The following is a 19,945-nucleotide window of genomic DNA, read 5'->3' on the forward strand; positions in this document are numbered from 1 at the left end:
CCCTGTCTCATATCTTGAGAACCAATGCATTTAATTTCTTATCAATTTTCCATGCCATGATAATTAAAAAGGACAATATAAAAACTCAGTTAATCCTACATAGTTTCAGTAATGTCTAACCTCGTCCCCATATATTGACAGAGAAATGCGGCTAGTTGATTATAGTACCTGCTTTGACTAACCATACCAGGAAAAAGTACCTTCAAGTCAGCTTATTCAGCACAGGTGGTTGGTGCCACCTTAATTGGGGAGAAGGGGCTAGTGGTAATGGCTAGAATGGTATTCCATTCGCTCAGTTCCAGCCATTTATTATGAGCCAGCCTCCACTACTATTCAGTCATACAGTGGGATTCCCTGCAGCCCTTGTACATATCTATAAATAAAAAATCCAGGACAAGATGGATAACGTAATTATTTCCATTTCCTACTACATCAACCCATACATAGACTCCCTTCCTTACAGTGGGGATCACCTACACAGTATGTTATCTCCATGTCCTTTCACTGGATATATTCAATACACATTGTAGTACACTTATTGCATATTGGAACACAGCCACTGTCAGCTATCACTTCACTGAGTCATCCTGCATAGGTGAGTGCTGTCCAGAGCCAGACCACCTAAGGAGCTGATAGAGTTTGCCTTGGGTATTTGTCATCGTTGTCAACCTACTCCCTGTTACCTCATTACCCAGCTCCGTACAGAGGTGTGCCAGTCTCTGGTTGAGCTTCACCAGGCCCACCAGTAGAGCTCCCCCACCCAGCATCAAGCTGGGCCACAGCAGAGACCACAGGGCAAGGCCTAACGTGTACTTCCTCTTCAAAATGGTGTCCTCTGGGTATTTTCTGGGGTCGGAAAGACAACGCAACTCCCTGCCTTGTGTCTCCTCCAAAGTGTTTTGGATTTTCTGCACTTCGCCCACAAGGACTTTCCTGTCTACTTGACATTTGGGTATGTAGAAACACTGCAATGATAAGGGAAAAATAGTATACATATTTTGTTTATCTTATCTAAGTCCGATATATATCATGACTTGCACGCATGACTAATGCACATAAGCTAGACACCAGTCACTCCGGATGGAAGCTTCTCCTTAATGACTGAAGCAAATTTCTCATATTAGCAACATTCAGTCACTGGTGGCCTTTATTCTACAGTTGATGTTGGAAGTTTGCATACACTTAGGTTGGAGTCATTAAAACTCATTTATCAACCACCACAAATTTCTTGTTGACAAACTATAGTTTTGGCAAGTCAGTTAGGTCATCTACTTGTTGTTTCCAGATTATTTATCTTATAATTCACTGTATCACAATTCCAGTGGGTCTGAAGTTTACATACACTAAGTTGTCTGTGCCTTTAAAATGCTTGTAAAATTCCAGAAAGTGATGTAATGGAAACAGATACAAAAGTATCTATATCCACATTAAAATTAGTACTATATCGACATAATCTGAAATGCCGCTCAGCAGGGAAGAAGCCACTGCTCCAAAACCGCCATAAAAAAAGCCAGACTACGGTTTAAAACTGCACATCGGGCCATGTCCTCTGGTCTGATGAAACAGAAATATAACTTTTTGGCCATAATGACCATCATTATGTTTGGAGGAAAAAGGGGGATGCTTGCAAGCCAAAGAACACCATCTCAACCGTGAAGCACAGGGATGGCAGGATCATGTTGTGGGGGAGCTTTACTGCAGAAGGGACTGGTGCACTTCACAAAATAGATGGCATCATGAAGATGGAAAATTATGTGGATATAGTGAAGCAACATCTCAAGACATCAGTCAGGAAGTTAAAGCTTGGTCACAAATGGGTCTTCCAAATGGACAATGACCCCAAGCATACTTCCAAAGTTGTGGCAAAATGGCTTAAGGACAACAATGTATTGGAGTGGCCATCACAAAGCCCTGACCTCAATCCCATAGAACATTTGTTGGCAGAACTGAAAAAGTGTGTGCGAGCAAGAAGGCCTACAAACCTGACTATGTCAGGAGGAATGGTACAAAATTCACCCAACTTATTGTGGGAAGCTTGTGGAAGGTTTGACCCAAGTTAAACCATTTAAAGGCAATGCTACTAAATACTAATTGAATGTATGTAAACTTCTGACCCACTGGAAATGTGATGAAAGAAATAAAAGCTGAAATAAAGCATTCTCTCTAATATTATTCTGACATTTCACAATCTTAAAATAAAGTGGTGATCCTAACTGACCTACGACAGGGAATTTTTACTGGGATTAACTGTCAGGATTTGTGAAAAACTGAGTTTAAATGTATTTGGTGTATGTAAACTTCCGACTTCAACTGTACCTCAGGGTTGAGGAGTATAGACTCTTCATCGTAGTGTAGGCGAGCCTTCTGTCCAGAGGTACTGAGGTTGACCAGAACCCTCAGGCATGGGGCAGTGCTGACCCCTCTGCAGTCGGCCCACTCATCCAGAACATCAACCTGGACCAGCAAGCAGCTGGCCTCCTCATGCCAGTCACTGAAACCATCAGCAGTTGATGAGAAGCAGTTGTGTAAAGTACTTAAGTAAAAATACTTTAAAAAGTACTGCTTAAGTAGTTTTTTATAAGTATATGTACTCTACTATTTATATTTTTTACTACTTTTAATTTTACTTCACTACATTCCGAAAGAAAATGTACTTTTTACTCCATAAATTTTACCTGACACCCAAAACTACTAGTTCAATTTTGACTGCTTAGCAGGACAGGAAAATGGCCCAATTCACACACTTACAGTATTAAAAGAACATCCCTGGTCATCCCTACTGCCTCTGATCTGGATGACTCACTAAACAGAGAACATCCCTGGTCATCCCTACTGCCTCTGATCTGGAGGACTCACTAAACAGAGAACATCCCTGGTCATCCCTACTGCCTCTGATCTGGAGGACTCACTAAACAGAGAACATCCCTGGTCATCCCTACTGCCTCTGATCTGGAGGACTCACTAAACAGAGAACATCCCTGGTCATCCCTACTGCCTCTGATCTGGAGGACACACTAAACAGAGAACATCCCTGGTCATCCCTACTGCCTCTGATCTGGAGGACTCACTAAACACAAACGCTTTATTTGTAAATGGCATCTGAGTGCGCCCCAGCTATCCATACATTTTACAAACAACAAAATTGTTCCTTCAGGTTTGCTTAATATAAGGAATTTGAAATTATTTATACTTTTACTTTTGACACTTAATTACATTTCAGACCAAATACTTTTACTCAAGTAGTATTTTACTGGGTGGTGTTTACTTTTACTTGAGTCATCTTCTGTTAAGGTAACTTTACTTTTACTCAAGTATGACAATTGGGTTCTTTTTCCACCACTGATGAGAAGTTATGGTAACACTGTAGCTGTCCTTATGCATGCATTCACAACACCTTTATAACAGCTATATAACACAACATTTGTCATAAGCTGTTATAAGTTGTCATAACTAGTTATGAGGAACTCCACATTATTTTATAAAACAAGTTATAATTGGTTTATTCGCGACTGTTCATACTGTTGTCATACTGGTGGTTGTCTCGTTGTCAAAATAAATACAAATCATAAGTACATCTATACTCCCCTTTGCCCATATGTCTTAGAGATTCTTTAAATGGTTATGTTTTGTGATACTCTCAACTCATCCTATGGTATAAGCAAATTCATAACGGCTTTATAACACCTTAAATGAATGTCAATTTACTTAGTGTCTGTGCACACTTTACAAGGGTATATGACATGGTTATAAATGAATTAATAACCTGATATAATACCTTGTATGTAGACTATGAGTAGCATGTAATAACATATGACATACGTTTTCATGCAGACTATGTAATAGCAGTTGTTATTAACAGTTTCCCTTAGAGCATGACAACAGTATGAAATATCACCTATAAAACCAATTATAACTATTTTATAACATCATGTGGGGATTCTCATAACTAGTTACAACAATTCCTGACAACGTATGACACATGTTGTGTTTTCTATAGCTGTTACAAAGGTGTTATGAATGCATGCACAAGGACAGCTACAGTGGTGTTACTAAAGGTCTGACACTATTGGTCATCTTGTATTAACTCAAATTCTTCACTTTGAAGATGATCATAAGGTACAGTACAGTCATCTCCTACGAATTCAGCCCAGATGATTTTGATTCTTAGAATCATATGATTGATTCTTTAGAAATATAACCTATTGTAAAGTGTACAAAACCACCTGTGTCCACTCACCAGATAGTGATTCTGCTCCATATATAAACGTCTTATTGACAGAGGCCTACCTTACCTGTTTAGGTGGGGTTTAACCAGAGTGATCCCGATCAGAAAGTACATGAGCACAGAGAAGGCCATCATGCTGAAGCCCATGAGCATGGCTCTGTCCTCCCCCACACTGGAGGCCATCACCTGAGCCTTGGCCCTCTCCCCTCCGCGCCCGTACCCTCCTGTCCGCCACACCTGCTCCCTCGCCGCCAAAGGGTGGAGGATCTCCCTTTGTCATAGGCACACACATACATGCACATGAATGAATGCACACACGCAAATGAACACACACGCTCATGAATGAACACACATACAGTGGGGCAAAAAAGTATTTAGTCAGCCACCAATTGTGCAAGTTCTCCCACTTAAAAAGATCATTAAGGGAAAAAAATCCAGAAAATCACATTGTAAGATTTTTTATGAATTCATTTGCAACAATAAGGGATCATAGCTTTCACCTGGTCAGTCTATGTCATGGGAAAAGCAGGTGTTCTTAATGTTTTGTACACTCAGTGTATATATTCCGGACTTTGACATTGCTCGTTCTAATATTGGTCAACTATTTGGATTATGCGTGTATTGTTATTGTATTGCTAGATGGTACTGAACTATTGGATATCTACAAATCTATATACACAACCAATACACTTTGATTTAAGGCTTAAAAGGGCAATTCTGCCACTTGTCAACTTCATATTTGAACAAGGCAGTTAACCCACTGTTCCTAGGCCGTCATTGAAAATAAGAATTTGTTCTTAACTGACTTGTCTAGTTAAATAAAGGTAAAATAAAATATTCATTATCTCCAGCACCAAACCCGTGTCTGTCACGAATATTACCGAAGGTGACTCCCCTTCTTGTTCGGGTGGCGCTCGGCGGTCGTCGTCGCCGGTCTACTAGCTATCGCCGATCCGTTGTTCTGTGTTCGTTTAGTTTTGTCTAATTGGTAGCACCTGTTTCTAGTTTGGTTGTTAGGATAGGGTATATATAGTCTGTTTAGCCCGCTTCTGTTTCGTGCGGGCTTGTTCGTCTGTTTTGTTGGTTGAGTGTATTTTGGGTTACACGCTGTCCGGTTTTATTTCTGTTCATTTGTGTTTTCACTTTGTACATGTTGTGTTTCGGGACATTAAAGCGTGTTGTTTTTCCCACATCTTTGCTCTCTGCGCCTGACTCCACACCTCTTCACTCATAATTGTGACAGAAGCCCGCACCACGATATGGAGTCAGCAGGAGCAGCGACCACTCCTCTTCCCACTATGGAGGAGAGTCCAACATCACACATCCATCCTCCATCGCCTAGGATCAGCGATGGAACGGATGATGGAGAGGATGGATCGTTGGGAGAGGAATGGTTTCCCTACTACTCCACCGACCCTCCCACCAGCAACTCTACCATCTGCCCCATCTGGATCCGGTTCCAGCGCTCTGCACATGACGCCTCCGAGGAAATACGATGGAACAGCGACAGGGTGCCATGGATTCCTGCTGCAATTAGACCTCTACCTGTCCACTGTTCGACCGGCCCCCTCAGAGGAGGAGAGAGTAGGGGTCCTCATCACCTGCCTGTCTGGTAGAGCCCTGGAGTGGGCTAATGCGGTCTGGAACGGGCCCGACTCGGCAAGAGACAACTACTCAGAGTTCATCCGCCGTTTCAGGGCCGTGTTCGATCACCCTCCAGAGGGTCGTGCGGCAGGTGAGAGATTGTTCCATCTGAGACAGGGGAAGAGGAGCGCGCAGGACTTCGCGCTGGAGTTCCGGACCTTGGCTACAGGAGCAGGGTGGAACGACAGGGCCCTGATAGACCATTACATGTGTAGCCTGAGAGAGGACGTCCGTAGGGAGCTGGCCTGTCGGGATACTACACTTGGCCTGGATGGACTGATAGACCTGTCGATCCGGTTGGACCATCTGCTAGCTGCTCGTGGACGTTCTGAAAGGGTCTTGTCAGTTCTACCTCCTGATCCTCCTGCCCCTATTCCGATGGAGTTAGGAGGTACCGCATCAAGGGAGATCGGAGGAGGAAGCTCCTCCTGTACCAGTTGTGGCCGGAGAGGGCACACGTCTGGTCGGTGCTGGAGGAATTCATCTGGGAATCATGAACGCATGCAGAATACTCATCGGTCACCCCAGGTGAGTAAGCACCACACTCTCCCAGAGTTTCCTGTTGGTCACATGTTCCTATTAATTTGTTTCCTTAATTATTCTCCTTCTCTCCAGCATAAGGCACTGGTAGATTCAGGCGCAGCTGGAAACTTTATAGATCGCGGACTCGCTCAGAGGTTGAGGATTCCGTTAGTTAAAGTAAACCCCCCTTTTCCCGTGCACTCTTTAGATAGTCGACCATTAGGGTCAGGGCTGGTGAAGAAAGCCACAATTTCATTGGAGATGATTACGCAGGGGAATCACAAGGAGCGAATTAGTTTGTTCCTTATCGATTCACCTGCGTTTCCAGTTGTTCTGGGGATTCCCTGGTTGGCTATTCATAATCCTACGATTTCGTGGAAACAGGGAACTCTACAGGGGTGGTCTGATGAGTGTTCAGGCAGGTGTGTAGGGGTTTCCATCGGTGCTACAACGGTGGAGAGTCCAGACCAGGTTTCCACCGTGTGCATTCCAGCTGAGTATGATGATTTGGCTATCGTTTTCAGTAAAAAGAAAGCGACCCAATTATCACCCCATAGGCAGGGGGATTGCGTGATAAATCTCCAGGTTAACGCTGCACTTCCCAGGAGTCATGTGTATCCTTTGTCTCAGGAGGAGAAGGTGGCTATGGAAAATTATATCACCGAGGCTCTGGGACAGGGGTACATTCGGCCCTCCATGTCACCTGTCTCTTCGAGTTTCTTTTTTTGTGAAGAAAAAAGATGGTGGTTTGCGTCCGTGTATTGATTATAGAGGTCTAAATTCCATCACAGTGGGTTTTAGTTACCCACTACCTCTCATTGCTACGGTAGTGGAATCATTTCACGGAGCGCAGTTCTTCACTAAACTGGATCTCAGGAGTGCTTATAATTTGGTGCGTATTAGGAAGGGGAGATGAGTGGAAAACTGCATTTAGCACTACGTCGGGCCATTATGAGTATCGCGTCATGCCATACGGTTTAAAGAATCCTTCATGGATGAAATACTCAGAGACCTGCACGGACAGGGTGTAGTGGTTTATATTGACGATATTTTGATCTACTCCGCGAAGTGTCTACATACAGCGCATTCAGAAAGTATTCAGACCCCTTGACTTTTTCCACATTTTGTTAAGTTACAGCCTTATGCTAAAATGTATTACATGTTTTTTCCCCTCATCAATCTACACACAATATCCCATAATGACAAAGCGAAAACAGGTTTTTACAAATCTTTGCAAATGTATTAAAAAATAAATAACAGAAATACCTTATTTACATAAGTATTAAGACCCTTTGCTCTGAGACTTAAAATTGATCTCCGGTGCATCCTGTTTCCATTGATCATCCTTGAGATGTTTGTTGATTGGAGTCCACCTGTGGTAAATTCAATTGATTGGAAAGGCACACATCAGTCTATACAAGGTCCCACAGTTGACAGTGCATGTCAGAGCAAAAACCAAGCCATGACGTTGAAGGAATTGTCCATAGAGCTCCGTGTCAAGGAACAGATCTGGAGAAGGAGACCAAAGGATTTCTGCAGCATTGAAGGTTCCCGAGAACACAGTGGCCTCCATCAATCTTAAATGGAAGAAGTTTCTAACCACCAAAACTTTTCCTAGAGCCCTGCCTTAACAAACTGAGCAATCGGAGGAGAAGGGCCTTGGTCAGAGAGGTAACCAACAACCCGATGGTCACTCTGACAGAGCTCTATAGTGCCTCTGTGGAGATGGGAGAACCTTCCAGAAGGACAACCTTCTCTGCAGCACTCCACCAATCAGGCCTTTCTGGTGGAATGGCCAGACGGAAGCCACTCCTCAGTAAAAAGGCACATGACAGCCCGCTTGCCAAAAGGCACCTAAAGGACTATCAGACCATGAGAAACAAGATTCTCTGGTCTGATTTAAAAAAAAAAATATTTCACCTTTATTTAACCAGGTAGGCTGCGAACTGGCCAAGATAAAGCATAGCAGTGTGAACAGACAACAACACAGAGTTACACATGGAGTTAACAATAAACAAGTAGAAAAATAAAAAAGAGTCTATATACATTGTGTGCAAAAGGTATGAGGAGGTAGGCGGATAATTACAATTTTGCAGATTAACACTGGAGTGATAAATGATCAGATGGTCATGTGCAGGTAGAGATACTGGTGTGCAAAAGAGAAGAAAAGTAAATTAATATAAACAGTATGGGGATGAGGTAGGTAAATTGGGTGGGCTATTTACCGATGGACTATGTACCGCTGCAGCGATCGGTTAGCTGCTCAGATAGCAGATGTTTGAAGTATGGTGAGGGAGATAAAAGTCTGCAACTTCAGCAATTTTTGCAAGTCGTTCCATTCACAGGCAGCAGAGAACTGGAAGGAAAGGCGGCCAAAGGAGGTGTTGGCTTTAGAGATGATCAGTGAGATACACCTGCTGGAGCGCTTGCTATGGGTGGGTGTGGCCATCGTGACCAGTGAACTTAGATAAGGCGGAGCTTTACCTAGCATGGACTTGTAGATGACCTGGAGCCAGTGGGTCTGGCAAATAATATGTAGCGAGGGCCAGCCGACTAGAGGATACAGGTCGCAGTGGTGGGTGGTATAATGTGCTTTAGTAACAAAACGGATGGCACTGTGATAAACTGCATCCAGTTTGCTGAGTAGAGTATTGGAAGCTATTTTGTAGATGACATCGCCGAAGTCGAGGATCGGTAGGATAGTCAGCTTTACTAGGGTAAGTTTGGCGGCGTGAGTGAAGGATGCTTTGTTGCGGAATAGAAAGCCGACTCTAGATTTGATTTTTAGATTGGAGATGTTTGATATGAGTCTGGAAGGAGAGTTTACAGTCTAGCCAGACACCTAGGTACTTATAGATGTCCACATATTCTAGGTCGGAACCATCCAGGGTGGTGATGTTAGTTGGGTGTTCAGGTGCAGGCAGCGAACGGTTGAAAAGCATGCATTTGGTTTCACTAGCGTTTAAGAGCAGTTGGAGGCCACGGAAGGAGTGTTGTATGGCATTGAAGCTCGTTTGGAGGTTAGATAGCACAGTGTCCAAGGAAGGGCCAGAAGTATACAGAATGGTGTTGTCTGCGTAGAGGTGGATCAGGGAATCGCCCGCAGCAAGAGCAACATCATTGACCCTTCCTGTTTGGCCCTGTCCGGGGGTGTCCTCGGATGGGGCCACAGTGTCTCCTGACCCCTCCAGTATTTATGCTAGTAGTAGTTTATGTGTTGGGGGGCTAGGGTCAGTTTGTTATATCTGGAGTACTTCTCCTGTCCTATTCGGTGTCCTGTGTGAATCTAAGTGTGCGTTCTCTAATTCTCTCCTTCTCTCTTTCTTTCTCTCTCTCGGAGGACCTGAGCCCTAGGACCATGCCCCAGGACTACCTGACATGATGACTCCTTGCTGTCCCCAGTCCACCTGACTGTGCTGCTGCTCCAGTTTCAACTGTTCTGCCTTATTATTATTCGACCATGCTGGTCATTTATGAACATTTGAACATCTTGGCCATGTTCTGTTATAATCTCCACCCGGCACAGCCAGAAGAGGACTGGCCACCCCACATAGCCTGGTTCCTCTCTAGGTTTCCTCCTAGGTTTTGGCCTTTCTAGGGAGTTTTTCCTAGCCACCATGCTTCTACACCTGCATTGCTTGCTGTTTGGGGTTTTAGGCTGGGTTTCTGTACAGCACTTTGAGATATCAGATGATGTACGAAGGGCTATATAAATCAATTTGATTTGATTTGAAATTTGATTGATATATACAGAGAAAAGAGTCGGCCCGAGAATTGAACCCTGTGGCACCCCCATAGAGACTGCCAGAGGACCAGACAACATGCCCTCCGATTTGACACACTGAACTCTGTCTGCAAAGTGGTTGGTGAACCAGGCAAGGCAGTCATTAGAAAAACCGAGGCTACTGAGTCTGCCGATAAGAATATGGTGATTGACAGAGTCAAAAGCCTTGGCCAGGTCGATGAAGATGGCTGCACAGTACTGTGTTTTATCGATGGAGGTTATTTAGTACCTTGAGCGTGGCTGAGGTGCACCCGATGACTGTGGCAGCTTTCCAATCCTTGGGGATCTCAGACGATATGAAAGAGAGGTTGAACAGGCTGGTAATAGGAGTTGCGACAATGGTGGCGGATAGTTTCAGAAATAAAGGGTCCAGATTGTCAAGCCCAGCTGATTTGTATGGGTCCAGGTTTTGCAGCTCTTTCAGAACATCTGCTTGCTGGATTTGGGTAAAGGAGAAGCTGGGGAGGCTTGGGCTAGTAGCTGCGGGGGGGGGGGGCGTGGTTGGAGTAGCCAGGAGGAAGGCATGGCCAGCCGTTGAGAAATGCTTGTTGAAATTTTCGATAATCATGGCTTTATCGGTGGTGACCGTGTTACCTAGCCTCAGTGCAGTGGGCAGCTGGGAGGAGGTGCTCTTGTTCTCCATGGACTTTACATTGTCCCAGAACATTTTGGAGTTAGAGCTACAGGATGTAAATTTCTGCTTGAAGAAGCTGGCCTTTGCTTTCCTGACTGACTGACTTCCCTGAACAGTTGCATATCGCGGGGACTTTTCGATGCTATTGCAGTCCGCCACAGGATGTTTTTGTGCTGGTCAAGGGCAGTCAAGTCTGAAGTGAACCAAGGGCTATATCTGTTCTTAGTTCTGCATTTTTTGAACAGAGCATACTTATCTAAGATGGTGAGGAAGTTACTTTTAAAGAATGACCAGGCATCCTCAACTGATGGGATGAGGTCAATATCCTTCCAGGATACCCGGGCCAGGTCGATTAGAAAGGCCTGCACGCAGAAGTGTTTTAGGGAGCGTTTGGCAGTGATGAGGGGTGGTTGTTTGACTGCGGATCCGTAGCAGATACAGGCAATGAGGCAGTGATCGCTGAGATCCTGGTTGAAGACAGCAGAGGTGTATTTGGAGGGCCAGTTGGTCAGGATAACGTCTATGAGGGTGCCCTTGTTTACAGATTTAGGGTTGTACCTGGTGGGTTCCTTGATGATTTGTGTGAGATTGAGGGCATCTAGCTTAGATTGTAGGACTGCCGGGGTGTTAAGCATATCCCAGTTTAGGTCACCTAACAGAACAAACTCTGAAGCTAGATGGGGGGCGATCAATTCACAAATGGTGTCTAGGGCACAGCTGGGAGCTGAGGGGGTCGGTAGCAGGCGGCAACAGTGAGAGACTTATTTCTGGAGAGAGAAATTTTTAAATTAGTAGTTCGAACTGTTTGGGAATGGACCTGGAAAGTATGACATTACTTTGCAGGCTATCTCTGCAGTAGACTGCAACTCCTCCCCCTTTGGCAGTTCTATCTTGACGGAAAATGTTATAGTTGGGTAATGGAAATCTCAGAATTTTTGGTGGCCTTCCTAAACCAGGATTCAGACACGGCAAGGACATCAGGGTTGGCAGAGTGTGCTAAAGCAGTGAGTAAAACAAACTTAGGGAGGAGGCTTCTGATGTTGACATGCATGAAACCAAGGCTTTTTCGATCACAGAAGTCAACAAATGAGGGTGCCTGGGGACATGCAGGGCCTGGGTTGAAACCAAGATTGAACTATTTGGCCTGAATGCCAAGCGTCACATCTGGAGGAAACCTGCCACCATCCCTACGGTGAAGTATAATGTTGGCAGCATCATGCGGTGTGATTGCTTTTCAGAGGAAGGAACTGGGAGACTAGTCAGGGTTGAGGGAAAGGTGAATGGATAAAGGTACAGAGAGATCCTTGATGAAAACCTGCTCCAGAGCGCTCAGGACCTCAGACTGGGGCAAAGGTTCACCTTCCAACAGGACAACGACCCTAAGCACACAGCCAAGACAACACAGGAGTGGCATCAGGACAAGTCTCTGAATGTCCTAGTGTGGCTCAGCCAGAGCCCGGGCTTGAACCCGATCAAACATCTCCGGAGAGACCTGAGAATAGCTGTGCAGCGTCGCTCCCCATCCAACCTGACAGAGCTTGAGAGGATCTGGAGAGAAGAAACTCCCCAAATACAGGTGTGCCAAGCTTGTAGCGTCGTACACAAGAAGACTCGAGGCTGTAATCACTGCCAAAGGTGCTTCTACAAAGTACAGAGTAAAGGGTCTGAATACTTATGTAAGTGTGATATTTCAGTCTTAAATTTTGTATACATTTGCAAACATGTCTAAAAATAATGGGTTATTGTGTCTAGATATTGCCAGCAGCATACCACCCTGCATTCCACTGCTGGTTTGCTTCTGAAGCTAAGCAGGGTTGGCCCTGGTCAGTCCCTGAATGGGAGACCAGATGCTGCTGGAATTGGTGTTGGAGGGCCAGTAGGAGGCACTCTTTCCTCTGGTCTAAAAAAAATATCCCAGTGCCCTGTGTAAGGTGCTGTCTCTTGGATGGGATGTTAAACGGGTGTCCTGACTCTCTGAGGTCATTAAAGATCCCATGGCACTTATTGTAAGAGTAGGGGTGTTAACCCTGGTGTCCTGGCTAAATTCCCAATCTGGCCCTCAAACCATCACAGTCAACTAATAATCCCCAGTTTACAATTGGCTCATTCATTCCTCTCCCCTGTAACTATTCCCCAGGTCATTGCTGCAAATGAGAATGTGTTCTCAGTCAACTCACCTGGTAGAAAAAATTGATTGATGAGCAATTTATTTTGAATAACTCTATAACGTGGAAAAGTGTGGAAAAGGTCAAGGGGTCTGAATACTTTCCGAATGCACTGTATGTGAGAACGGGCGTGTTTTTATGATCTGTGGTTAAATAGATAAAAATGCTTACATTTTTTAAAAATGCTTCTCTGTGACATCCCAGGGTAGGATTAAAAGTACACGTTTCTAGCCAAAGGAAGAGTATTTTCTTGCTCCCTACAACACCTTGATTCTCAGTGTATAAAAATCACTGTTTAATAAAAAAATAACTTTTGATGATGTCATCGGGTAGAACTTTTGAACTACAAAACGTAGAAATGCACCGTTTTCACATAAACTCAGCAAAAAAATAAATGTCCTCTCACTGTCAACTGCGTTTATTTTCAGCAAATGTAACATGTGTAAATATTTGTGTGAACATAACAAGATTCAACAACTGAGACATAAACTGAACATGTTCCACAGACATGTGACTAACAGAAATGGAATAATGTGTCCCTGAACAAATGGGGGGGTCAAAATAAAAAGTAACAGTCAGTATATGGTGTGGTCACCAGCTGCATGGCCCTAGCCCTCACCCTCTGATCCAACAGGTCCCAGACGTGCTCAATGGGTTTTTGATCCGGGCTCTTCGCTGGCCATGGCAGAACACTGACATTCCCGTCTTGCAGGAAATCACACACAGAACGAGCAGTATGGCTGGTGGCATTGTCATGCTGGAGGTTCATGTCAGGATGAGCCTGCAGGAAGGGTACTACGTGAGGGAGGAGGATGTCTTCCCTGTAACGCAGTGTTGAGATTGCAGGCAATGACAACAAGCTCAGTCCGATGATGCTGTGACACACCGCCCCAGACCATGACGGACCCTCCACCTCGATCCCGCCTCAGAGTACAGGCCTCGGTGTAATGCTCATTCCTTCGACGATAAATGCGAATCCGCCATAACCCCTGGTGATACAAAACCACAACTTGTCAGTGAAGAGCAGTTTTTGCCAGTCCTGTCTGGTCCAGTGACGGTGGGTTTGTGCCCATAGGTGACTTTGTTGCTGGTGATGTCTGGTGAGGACCTGCCTTACAACAGGCCTACAAGCCCTCAGTCCAGCCTCTCTCAGCCTATTGCGAACAGTCTGAGCACTGATGGAGGGATTGTGCGTTCCTGGTGTAACTCAGGCAGTTGTTGTTGCCATCCTGTACCTGTCCAGCAGGTGTGATGTTCGGATGTACCGATCCTGTGCAGGTGTTGTTACACGTGGTCTGCCACTGCGAGGATGATCAGCTTCAACCTGACGATCAGGTTGAAAAGGTTGAAAAGTGGCAGAATTGTTTGGGATAGACTCAAAGAGTCTACTTTTATTTTATATATTTTTTGCCTTGGGCTTCTAGAGCTTCTGTACCCATAGACACACACTAAATTCCCCATAATTATGTTTGGAACATAATGAACTAAAACTGCAAGAAAATACTTGATTAGTCCGGCCATGCAATGCAGAAGTCATGGTAAAACTGTGGATGGTATTTTCATCTTTATCTTTTATCTATTGTTCTCATATGAGGGGGGTCCCTGATGAATTTGCAATCACAAAGGGGGTCCTCGACGCAATAAAGTTTGGGAACCTCTGCTCTAATCTTATCAACTACTGCGAGAGATGTTTGATGTACTCTGTGTTCCTTTACATTACCTTGTAACTTGTGGGATGTAAAGTAGAGTGTAAATAATCGCTTGAGCACATTAGGATAGACAGAACCACCACTCGAAACACTTTCTAGGAATTTGATTTGTTTTCCCTGTAATAGGAAGTCTCACTTGCAGAAAGGAAGCTTTGATGTACAGTTTTGCTCACCCACCTTCCAGTTTCAGAAATCCCCACCCATTGATTCTTCAATTAAATTCAAAAACATTATTTAGGTCATCCCTAACCTATCTGGGACCAAGCTAGGGATTACTTATATATCTCTTCGTGCTGTCTTGAAAACTCTTAGGGTCATTGGCAAGACAGCACCAACAGATCTGGGATCAGTCTAGCTAACCTAACCTGTGGCTTACCGTGTCTGTCGCTTCCGTGCACCCTGTAGGTTGATGCTAATGGGGACGCTAAAAGACTTCCGAGGTGAGGCTGTGTTCAAGAACATTCCTGCTTTTCAAACACTCCGACAACTTCCTGTAGTCTGGTTGCCCAGTGTTTGTCAACCTCTGCCCAAGTACCAGCTCCGGTCCCTGGGATGATGCTCAGCAGTCCCTGAGATGTTCAGCTAGCTGACGGTGATTTTGTCTTCTTTTTTTGTGCTAGTTTAAATGAACGTTTTCCCCAAAGGAGGAAACAATCTAGCTTGCCGGTACTTGGCACTAAAAAAGTTTGAGAAAACACTCTAGTAGTTTTTCCAATGGTCCTACAGCGTATCCTCATATCGTCTCCTCAGCTCTACTCTTTAATGAAGCAGCATGATGACTGTATGATGATGGCTCTATGTACTGACAGAGATATACGGGAGGGAATTCCCTGTGTTTGCCGTTCGCCAAGGCTAGAAGGTGAGCGTAAAACATCCTCCCCTCGCCTCTCCACCTGCTCCCAGGAGTTTCTATAGAAACAGCCAGGTAAGATGCTAATGATCTCCCATTGGACCCAAAGCTAGCAGCACCACACCTTGTTGTCCATGATAAGCTCATTGTTATGGAAAGAGGTATACGTTAATTTGGTTCAGTATTACATGTAGCTGGTGCTATTGTGTTTGTCACAGAAAACCTGATCCAATGACAATCTAAATATATACACTGAGTATACCAAACATTAGGAATCAAATCAAATCCAAGTTTATTTGTCACGTGCGCCGAATACAACAGGTGTAGACCGTACAGTGAAATGCTAACCAATAGTGCAAAAAAGGTATTAGGTGAACAATAGGTAGGTAAAGAAATAAAACAACAGTAAAAAGACCGGCTACATACAGTAGCGAGGCTATAAAAGTAGTGAGGCTACATAGAGACACCGGTTAGTCAGGCTGATTGAGGTAGTATGTACATACGGTTAAAGTGGCAATGCATACAGTATATGATGAACAGAGTAGCAGTAGCGTAAAAGAGGGGTTGGCAGGTGGTGTGTGTGACACAATGCAAATAGTCCGGGTAGCCATTTGATTACCTGTGCAGGAGTCTTATGGCTTGGGGGTAAAAACTGTTGAGAAGCCTTTTTGTCCTAGACTTGGCACTCCGGAACCGCTTGCCATGCGGTAGTAGAGAGAACAGTCTATGACTGGGGTGGCTGGGATCTTTGACAATTTTTAGGACACCTTCCTAATATTGTGTTGCTACCCCCCTTGCCCTCAGAACAGCCTCGATTTGTTGATTTGTCGGGGCATGGACTCTGTTCACGCTGTTGAGCGTAAATACCCAGCATTGTTGCAGTTCTTGACACAAATCAGTGCACCTGGCACCTACTATTATACCCCGTTCAATGGCACTTACATTTTTAGTTTTGCCCGTTCACCCTCTGAATGGCACACATATTCAATCCATGTCTTAATTGTCTCAAGGCTTAAAAATCCTTCTTTCACCGGTCACCACCCTTTCATCATCGACACTGATTGAAGTGGGTTTAACATCTATAAAGGGATCCCAGCTTTCACCTGGTCAGTCCCATGTCATGGAAAGACCAGGTTTTAAAAAAAATGTTTTGTATGCTCCGTCCGGGGATATTCATATGATCTACTCTTTCACCCATGGGAAACAAAACAACTCACCAGTGACTTATTCCATATGTATTTATGTGATATGATATAATGATATATGCCATTTAGCAGACGCTTTTATCCAAAGCGACTTACAGTCATGTGTGCATACATTCTACGTATGGGTGGTCCCGGGGATCTTCAGATGTACCACAGAAAAACCAAGAAATGAAGAGCGACACCACGGCTGTCTTTTTGGGGGCTTTTATGTAGATCTTTCTCTACAGTCGTATTATGAAAAGACAGGACAGGAACACATCAGTCTCCAATGTACAATCTGACAAGTTGTTCTTTCTCTGTCAGTGTGCAAGTCCGAGAAAACTATCACATTCATACATAAAGCCATAACGTATAGAATAAAATAAACAATCCTTAATACAAAGAAAGTATAATATTAATTCTTAGACAATAGAACCATACCTGCAATAGTATTATGAAAAGACAGGACAGGAACACATCAGTCTCCAATGCACCATCTGGCAAGTTGCGGCAGGTAGCCTAGTGGTTAGTGTTGAGTTAGTAACTGAAAGGTCGCTAAATCGAATCCCAGAGCTGACAAGGTAAAAAAAATATGTTGTTCTGCCCCTGAACAAGGCAGTTAACCCACATGTTCCTAGGCCTAGAGGGCAAAACTGCACCTCCCACAATACAACGCTAGCATAACTCGGCAGCTCTGCTAACCATCTGCACCACACACAGAAAGGCGTGCTAGCTAGCAATAACAATACTTTTTAGCACTGTAAAACTATATCAATAACAACGATGAAAGTTACATGTTTCAATAGTCTCACACCCCCTTATAACAGTACCTATAGCATTAACCCTGGAATGCTTGATTTATTTCACGCTATGGACTTCTACACAGGAGTAATCTGCAACACACCTTTCTGATGAGAACGGGAGCTACGGGTAGTACCAGAGTGTTAGTAGGTGACGTAAGCACCCAGATGAAATAACATACATTTAATGAAATAAAAACCGAAGATGTTAATATCATCCAGTTATTGTAGCTGCCTATTTAACATCAACAGGCAGCACTAGTTGCGCAACAATTGAAATGAGAAACCAAAAGTAAAGTTCCTGGTGATCATAGCGATCTGACTCCACCCTTCTGTCTGAACTTGGAATATTCCTGTTCGCAGGTTTGGGCCACTGACTCTCAACCTGGTCGTTCTGTTCTGTGTTGTGTACTATTCTAATCATTTGAAGATTGATGGAATAACCCTTGTAACTCTCCTACATATGGGCTGACAAGAAATCAAGAAAATTTGAAATACTCTTAATAACGTTCACAAAAAGTGGATGAATAGAGGTAAGTGTGAGTGTGAGAACACCCTAAAACTCATGACAAGGCAACTTTAAAGCTTCCTGATTATAGTAGTTTCCTGTCCGTGTGGTTATTTTAGAGAACCGAGGCAGAATATGCTGCTTTAAAGAGAAGAGAGAATGAAGTAAGTAAACTTGAATTTGACTATTTTAACAGAGCAAACAGAGCTAATACTTAAATATTTATTTGTACATATTATTGATTAATATTGTGGAACCCTGCTCACATTTCCCCGATTTAATAAAAGGTTACTCAATATTACCTGACAAGAAAGTGAACCACTACTGAATGGAACATTTTTAACTTTACATGTAAGTCAATCAGAAGTCAAAGTCAGAGCTTTACATATATGTTATTTGTTCGTCACCCCATGGCCCCGAAATTGCGGACAAATCCCACAAACCCCCTTGATTTCCTCTCAGCCAGTTTTAGCATTTGAACGGTTTGGGCTATTAGCTATATGACCCCATTCCTGAAAGCTAAGACTGGTATGTTTCCGCTATGATACGATTCAAGTGTTTGTCAGTAGTTGAGTTCCATTTCAGGGTGAGTAGTACTGCTTATTAAAGTGAGAGCTGGTTTTTACCATCTTACTCTTTGTTCCTCTTTGTTCCTTAAACTGTTAACCATTACAGTCCAAGCTTTGTCTAAGCCGGGTGGGGGTGGTATACATTGTTTATATATAAAAAAATAAATAATTGGGGGGGGCATTAATGCTTTTAGCCCATACAAACGCATTTAACAGATTCACTACATGGAACAACAGATAGTCCCCCCCCCCCCCCCCCCCCCACAAAAAAAATTCTAAAGGAAGTTTGTTCTGAAGTGTCTGACCTACACTACCTTTCAAAAGTTTTAGAACACCACTCATTCAAGGTTTTTTAAATTTTATTTGTAACTATTTTCTACACTGTAGAATAATAGTGAAAACATAAAAACTATGACAAGTCTCTGAATGTCCTTGAGTTGCCCAGACAGAGCCCTCATTTGAACTCGATAGAACTTCTCTGGAGAGACCTGAAAATAGCTGTGCAGCGACGCTCTCCATCCAACCTGACAGAACTTGAGAGGATCTGCATCAGAGAAACTCCCCACATACAGGTGTGCCAAGCTTGTAGCGTCATATCCAAGAAGACTCTTGGCTGTAATCTCTGCCAAAGATGCTTCAACAAAGTACTGAGTAAAGTGTCTGAATACCTATGTAAAGTTAATATATTATTTTTTACATTTGCAAAAATGTTTTTAATTTATTGTGTATTGTGTGTAGATTGATGAACATTTTGTTGGTCCATTTTAGGATAAGGCTGTAACGTAAAACAAAATGTGGAAAAAGTCAAGGGGTCTGAATACCTTCCAAATGCACGGTACCCAGAGGGTGACGGAAACTAGCTGTCCTCCGGCTATACCATGGTGCTACCCAAGAGAGTGCGGTTGAGGCTACTGTAAACCTTCATTGCAAAACAGTGTGTTTTAATCAATTATTTGGCGCCGTGAATATATACTTAGTGTTTTTTAATAACCATGTAAGTCTCTCTCGGACAAGGGGACTTTTATCAATATATTCGGCTATATAAACTACCGGTCAAAGGTTTTAGAACACCTACTCTTTCAAGGATTTTCTCTATTTTTACTATTTTCTACATTGGAGAATAATAGTGAAGACAAACTATGAAATAACACATATGGAATCATGTAGTAACCAAAAAAAGTGTTAAACAAATCAATAGCCACCCTTTGCCTTGATTACAGCTTTGCATACTCTTGGCATTTTCTCAACCAGCTTTCATGAGGTAGTCACCTGGAATGCATTGAAATGAACAGGTGTGCCTTAAGTTAATTTGTGGAAACTCTTTCCTTCTTAATGTGTTTGAGCCAATCAC

At 43.5% G+C, this 19,945-nt stretch overlaps 2 protein-coding genes across 5 annotated transcripts in view; one reads left to right on the plus strand and one right to left on the minus strand.

The window, feature by feature from the left end:
• Positions 1-7: 7 nt before the first annotated feature.
• kcnmb3 (potassium calcium-activated channel subfamily M regulatory beta subunit 3) lies at positions 8-15,518 on the minus strand. The gene is made up of 4 exons (XM_046322401.1): positions 15,060-15,518; positions 4,293-4,496; positions 2,317-2,491; positions 8-965 (listed from the first exon to the last, which is right to left on the minus strand). Exons 1-4 carry the CDS (start codon positions 15,143-15,145, stop codon positions 570-572), a joined length of 861 nt encoding a protein of 286 aa, XP_046178357.1. The 5' UTR covers positions 15,146-15,518; the 3' UTR covers positions 8-569.
• The window catches only part of LOC124010062 (NACHT, LRR and PYD domains-containing protein 3-like), a 27,310-nt gene continuing 22,568 nt past the window's right edge, over positions 15,204-19,945 (plus strand). The window contains exons 1-2 of one of the 4 annotated variants that reach the window (XM_046322398.1): positions 15,204-15,275; positions 15,493-15,608. The gene's annotated coding sequence lies outside the window, so the exon portion shown is untranslated. Of the gene's footprint in view, positions 15,276-15,381; positions 15,609-17,845; positions 18,051-18,144; positions 18,190-19,945 lie in introns of those variants that run through there. The other 3 variants (XM_046322397.1, XM_046322399.1, XM_046322396.1) reach the window with 3 other exon arrangements.

The sequence above is a fragment of the Oncorhynchus gorbuscha genome, linkage group LG22 (assembly GCF_021184085.1).
Source record: "Oncorhynchus gorbuscha isolate QuinsamMale2020 ecotype Even-year linkage group LG22, OgorEven_v1.0, whole genome shotgun sequence".
NCBI lineage: Eukaryota > Metazoa > Chordata > Actinopteri > Salmoniformes > Salmonidae > Oncorhynchus > Oncorhynchus gorbuscha.